The following is a 6,912-nucleotide window of genomic DNA, read 5'->3' as shown; positions in this document are numbered from 1 at the left end:
AAGTGCTGGGATTACAGGTGCAAGCCACCACGCTCCATCTCAGCACACCACAGGGGCGGGCCCGGCACGGCAAACCTGGGATCGAACCTTTGGCTCCTGTGTCTGCCTAGGCAGGTGCTTTAGTCCCTGAGCTATCTGGCTGGCCTATTATACATGATTTCTATGGTTACTACACTAAAAGTACTTTGGGTTAGGTTGATGGGCAAGTCAATGTACTTACTGCTGTTGAAGGCAATTTTTTTCTTTTTTCTTTCTTTGGCTGTGCTAGGTATCAAAGCCAGAGAGCTCTGTTAGGCAAGTACTCTCATTACTAACTACGCTATACTTGCAGCTCAAGAATCCTTTCTTCTCATCACTTTATTGTTTTCAGTTACTTAAAGGAAAAATTCTACATGAAGACCTATCAAGATAAAACACATTCAGGATCATATCATTAAACATTTTAGTTGTATTTTCCTTTGGTGAACTCTTAAGAAAACACACACTTATATTTAAAGTTACAGTATTCAATTTCAGAGTTTCTTGATTCTGTTGAATTTAACTTTAAAAGGGAAATCATGGAAAAATGAGTATGAAATTGAAACATACTATGACATTTACTAACTCATAGGAATTTAGATCGCCTATTTCATGATCAAATTTTATTTTATTTTTTTACATTTTTAATTTTTTCCTACTACTTGATACTGAACTGAGGGCCTCACAATGCCAGCAAGCACTGTACTACTGAGGTACCTCCCTAGCCCTTTTAAAATTTTTTTTGGATTTGGGGTCTTATTAAATTGCCTCGGCTGGCCATAAATATGTTACCCTCCTGCCTTGGCCTCCTGAGTAGCTAGGAATACAATATTCATTTTGTTTTTTATTAATTTTTTTTATTAGTACATGTTTGCAATACACAAAGAAAATTTAAAAAATTACTATATTTAAATTCTCCATTTCAGGGCTGGCCAAATAGCCCACCAAATTAAAGCACCTGCAAGCAAGTGCAGGGTCTGGGGTTGATCACCTTCCTGCCCAGCCCCACCCCTGGGGTACGCTGAGATGGCAATTGAGACCAGGTGGGTGTGGTCATATACGCCTGTAATCCCAGGTCTTGGGAGGCTGTAAACAGGGGGATCACTAAGAGTCCAATCTAGTAGTGAGATACTGAATACCCTGTAGGCCCTTCCCTAAAATACAAACAAAACAAAACTTCCATTTCAACTAAGTGAGTTTGCATTTTGAACACAAAAGCAATTTAACTAAAATTAAAAACTGTAAAAAAGTTCAATACAACAGATTTTTATACATTTCATGTTTTCCTCCTTATTTTGTTATTCTTATTTCTTTTTCATATCCAAAGTTTTCTTACTTAACAAAAATATAGTGATACTATCATGAAGGGAGAGAGAAACAAGTTAGTGAACTTGAATGCTTACACTATACATTTCTCATATTTTTCTAGTTATGTCCCTCTACAAGCACTCAGATAAAGAATTTTAAAGTAAACTGTACTGCTGATATGTACATTTTTGTTTTAAATCATAATTAACTTCTTAACCCTTTGGCTAGGAACAAGTGTCATTATTAAGCAAGTAAAAATTGTGTTTTCTTTAAAGAAGATAAAATTTCAAATAAATCTAACATCTGGTTGGTTACCTGTTCTCCAATAATGTTTGGTTTCACTGGTCGACAAGGTAAGTGACAGATGCACATCCTGTAACCTAGAATGAAGAATGGTTGGTTGTCACTAAATACACAGACAGCATTAAAAATGAACAAATTTTATTTGCTAAGAAATATAATTAACTTTTTTCTTTCTCTCTTCCCCTCTCTTTTTTTTTTTTTTTGGAGACACTTTCACTTTGCAGTTTAGGTTGGCTTTGAACTCTGTAGCCCAGGCTGAACTCAAACTTGCCCAAATCCTCTTGGGATTACAGGCATTCAACACCACGCCTGGCTGGGATTCACTTCATACTTATGTCGTAATTACCTAAGTGATGCTTTGGCTTATATATGAGCTATACATAAATACAGGAGATCTAGGTTTGGATATTGATTTTATTCCATTTTATTTTAGATTAGCTGTATTGGTCAAGTTCTCTTGGACTGGACTACATCCCTAGTCCCTTTTAGTTTCATTTTGAGACAGGATCTTACTGAATTGCCCAGGCCAACCTTAAATTTGCCACTCACCTATTTTGGCCTTCTCAGCTGCTGGCACCATAAGCATTCATGATCATACCAGACAGTACTCAGTTTTATTATATAATTTGTCACTTCAAATTTTTAAGCTTCACCTTTGTGCTATATTTGCCATTGTACAGTCCCTCCTTCATTTACGACACTATCTTGGTTCACTTTCTTTCTTTCTTTTTTAATGTATTAGGTATAGGGTCTCACTGTGCAGCTTGGACTCGGAGTGATCCTCCTGTTCTCAGCCTTTCCAGTGCTGGGATTGATTATAGGCATGCACTAACATGCCCAGTCTCAGTGTGCCCTGGGGTGGGGCTGGCACGGCAGGTGGTGCCAAGGATTGAACTCTGGTTACTGTGCTTGCCTAAGCAGGCACTTAGTCTGTTGAGCTATCTTGCCAGCACACTTTCTGTTTTGTTTTTTCTGAGAGAAAGTCTTGCTATGTAGTCCATGATGGCCTCCAATTCATGGTCCTCTTGCCTCAGCCTCGTGAGTGCTGGGATTACAAGTATGTATCACCATGCTGAGCTTCTTTTCCAAAATTTCTTAATCTTCTTTACAGATCTTTTATCTGACCCACATACCCTAAACTATAGACATTCCTTAGGCTGAGTGAGCTATGTGCATTTTTTCCATGGTAACTTAAACTACTTTCATGATTTCAATTATTTCTCCTATTGGAAAGAATGCCAAATTATAGGTGAAGTTCATAAATCATCTCTGAGAACCATACTATTTCGAATTGCCTATTAAGTATCTATGAATGACTAATTTGGCTAACATCTCAAAATCTACTAATCAAAACTAAGTTTACAATTCTGTAGTCCCTTCTTGTTTTACAGTGCAGGGGACTGAACCTAAGGCCTAGCATTTGTTTAGCAAGTAGCCATCGTTGAGCTACATCCCAGTCCTTATCAGTTCCTTTGAACCAGTTCCATTTTTTTAGATGACTTAGTTTCTCCTAAGTCAAGCTATCTTCTAGCTTATTGGTCATTACTCTTTTCTTCTTATACCTTGTATCGTCTACCTTAGCCATCTCTCTTATATATAAACTAACCCAGAACTCAGCCTGGCTGACTTGTTTTTCTCATCAATAAATACATATATGGTTATCTCATTTCGTATCACAGTTAAGTACTACTATACTCTGACAACTGCCAAATGTATACCTCTAGCCCCAATCTCTCTCTGAAATATCAGTTCATATAGCCTAGCAGCTGTATTGAACATGTGGCCAGGAGGCTGCCTGCCTCACCCAGGGTCTCAGTATGTAGTTCAAGTTGGCCTTAAAATATAGTATGTATCTCATGCTGACCTGAACTCATAATTTTCCTGTCTCAGTCTTCTAAGTGCTGGGGTTACACAGATGAACCACCACAGCAAACTCTTTAATGTTATAAAAACATATGGAAAAAAAAAAAAAAAGAAGTTTTTTAGCTGGGGATGATGGTGCTTGCCTATAATCCCAGTACTACAGAGCCTGAGGCAGAAGGGTCACTGCAACTTGGAGGCTACATACTGAGTTCAAAGCCAGCCTGAACTACACAGTGACACTGTCTCAAAAGAAGCAACAACAACAAACCAAAGAAAATGATGTTTGTTACTTGTATATACTAACTATATTATGCACTGTATACGGGGCCTAATATAATTTCTTTTGACATGATGGGATTACTGGTGTGCAACACTATACCCAGCTAATGTGTAACTTATTAAACTAGTGTTCAATCAGCAACACAGATTCCTAAGGCCAGGGTATTGAGCCCAGAGCAGGTGCTTAATAAATTATTTTATTTTTCTGGGGTACCAGGCACTGAATCCAGACCATTGTACTGAGTTATATCTCTAGCCTTTAAAAAAATTTTATTTTGAGCCAGGTTTTGCTAAGTCCCTAAGTTGCCCCAGCTGGTCTCAGGTTTATGATCCTCCTGCCTCAGTCTTCTAGGGTACATGTGCCACCATGTCTGGTTATAAATGTTTATTAAACTGAACTTGTATCATATGTATCTATTGCCTACAGATTTATATGGACTTTTATTAAATACATTAAAGTGGGACAATGGGCCAGGGAGATAGCTCAGTGGACTAAGAGCCTAATTGTGCAAGCACAGGGCCTGGGATTCGATCCCTGGCACCACAGGCAATCCTAGCACGGGGGAGGCTGAAATAGGAGCATGACTACAAGTCCAAGTTGCATAGTGAGATCCGATTGTACTAAATACATAAAAATAAAAAATAAAACAAATAAGTGGGACATTTTATCTTTCATAATTTAAAACTGAAAATATTTGATTATGTTACATAATAAAATTTCAAAAGTTGTAGTAACCAAATTGAATTTCAAATACACAACTTTTTATTTTATTTTATTTTTTGGTACCAGGCATCGAACTTGGGACCTTGCACTTGCCAGGCAGGCACTTATGCCGCTGATCTATCTCCCTGACTATATAACTTTTTAGTAAGCACAAATATACTAACCTTCAAATTCAACTGAGACTTTCCAGTGTAAATTCTGAAGATGCCGACGAAGCTTATGACTGTTACAAGCTCTGAATTTTTCCTTAGGACACAGTGGGCAAGACTGTTTGTTTCCTTAAAAAGAAAAAAGACCAGATAAAGCACAAAATATACTGGGTATAAATCCCTGGACTCAGCTATAAAAGAGTTAAAAAGGGCCTTTCCCATGCTCACCTCCCTTTCTGAAATTGAGTCTTTTTCTTCTCAAAGGAGAAGTTTAATGTGGTTCATATTAATAAACTTTGTTTTCTTTCTTTCTTTTTTTTTTTGTACCAGGGAATGAACTTGGGAACTTGAGCTTCCCAGGCAGGTACTTATACAAATGGACTATCTCCCTGGCCCAAACTTTCTTCATGTTAGGGCAAAGTCACTATCCCTTGCCCAGGAGGTAATTCATTCTTGTACATATGATTAATGATTCTTTATTTTCTCTGTGGCTAGCTGAGGTCCTTTTTGCCACTAAGAATAGAGAAATTAAATAAAGAATAAACTGTATGACAGACTCTAGCTAAACTGTTTGCTATATAGGGTATCACTCTGAACTCCGCAGGGAAAGGAAAGCAGTTCTCATACTCTCAGAAGAGTTGGGCAGAGATGCACACATTGTCTGCTATGGTATTCCTTTATTATTCTGCTAGCAACAAAGACAGAGTCCTTCAGTTAGTAAAATGAAGGAAGTAGAATACATGAGACAATATAATTGCTATTCTGAGATGGAAGATCATGATTAGAGTCATCCATCAAAATTTCATTGTACTAGTGAACTTGTACGTTCTTCCTTTATTAACATAGTCCTAAAAAGATTATGTATCATCAAAATAGAAGTCTTTTTTTTTTCTTTTTTTGGTGGAACCAGGGATTGAACTCAGGCCCTTGCATTTGCCAGGGAAGCGCTTATTCCACTGAGCCACCTCCCGGCCCCAAAATAGAAGTCTTAATTAGAAATATATCTCAAATAAGAACTTTAATAGTGTACAAAAGAATTCAAGTAATAAAACAAATTACCAATAATTTAGTAGTTTTTAACCTAGTAAGTTTGACATGTACAAAACTATGACAATAGGTAAAATTTATCTTTTATAAACATTCCCTACCTCAAAAACTATGAGGTGATCTTAATAAAAACCAAGCACTAAAGACAGGCAAATAGAATAGAAAAAGATACGTGTGATACATTTATAACATTGCATTTTATTTATTTTTTTTCTGAATTTTATGGATGTGTCTACAGGGTGTTGAAGGTCTCACTACTAGATGAGATTCTAGTGATTCTCTTGTTTACAGCCTCCCAAGTGCTGGAATACAGGCGTGTGCCACCATGGCCAGTCTCAGATGCTGTCTCAGTGTGCCCCGGGGTGGAGATGGCAAGGCAGGCCTGGGGATTGAACCCTGGCGCCTGTACCTGCTTGCAGGCACTTTAATTTGCTGAGCTATTTGGCCAGCCCTAATATTGTAGAACTCTTATACCACCTCTAAATTGAGACTCTTATGTAATAGAATTTTAACTTATTTATTGTCTTTTTGAGAAAGGTTCTCACTATGCAGAATAGGCTGGCCTTGAACTCCAGTGAGCCTCCTGCCTCTCAGCCTCCCATGTGTTGGGGTTTCAAGCATGCACCACCATGCCCAGGTACTTCTGTACTATTTAAAACACTATTTGGGGTATCTCTTACTTGTAGGCAGTACCTAACTTCAAGAAGAGGCAGCTCTTAAATTTCTGTGAGACTGTTATTGCCTTAAGAAGTCTTAACTTATACTATAGCAACTTGGTGCATAAAAGGTGATCAGTTTCCTAGATTAAAAAAAAAAGTTTTCTTTTCTACCCTTCTAATTCAGTAAGAATAAACAAACTGATTATGAGCAAACTTTTTTATGAGCTAAAAGATAACCCATCAAATTGAGGTAGGGGGTATAGAAATACCTGCATCAAGATTATCAGAGTTCAGTGAACTGGCAGAGTCAATATCCCCTTCAGTTACAAAAGCTAACTTCTCGAGATCAGCAAGCTGCCTTTGAATTGAGATGTGTCTCTCTGCAAGAAAAGTTTAAGAGTTAGAAAATTGTTTTAACCATTTAAGTGCCATTTTTATTTGACAACATCACATACAAGTTTACACTCTTATTTCCTGTAGTATGGTGTCCTAGTATTTAGATAGGGAATACTGTGACAGTTTAGTTTGCAAAATCATTAAACTGGGCCGGGGAGATGGCTCA

At 37.5% G+C, this 6,912-nt stretch overlaps 1 protein-coding gene across 1 annotated transcript in view; it reads right to left on the bottom strand.

Moving 5' to 3' along the window:
- Trmt1l (tRNA methyltransferase 1 like) overlaps window positions 1–6,912 on the bottom strand; it is a 63,910-nt gene that overhangs the window by 38,172 nt on the left and 18,826 nt on the right. Inside the window, exons 2-6 of the mRNA XM_023708480.1 lie at window positions 6,620–6,730; window positions 4,660–4,773; window positions 1,642–1,706; window positions 393–400; window positions 185–264 (exon numbers count right to left, since the gene is read on the bottom strand). Coding sequence (XP_023564248.1) covers window positions 185–264; window positions 393–400; window positions 1,642–1,706; window positions 4,660–4,773; window positions 6,620–6,730 — 378 coding nt within the window. The remainder of the gene's footprint in view (window positions 1–184; window positions 265–392; window positions 401–1,641; window positions 1,707–4,659; window positions 4,774–6,619; window positions 6,731–6,912) is intronic.

The sequence above is a fragment of the Octodon degus genome, unplaced genomic scaffold (assembly GCF_000260255.1).
Source record: "Octodon degus isolate 3935 unplaced genomic scaffold, OctDeg1.0 scaffold00374, whole genome shotgun sequence".
Classification (NCBI taxonomy): domain Eukaryota; kingdom Metazoa; phylum Chordata; class Mammalia; order Rodentia; family Octodontidae; genus Octodon; species Octodon degus.
The sequence above is the reverse complement of the archived record's forward strand: the minus strand, read 5'-3'. Positions and strand labels throughout refer to the sequence as shown.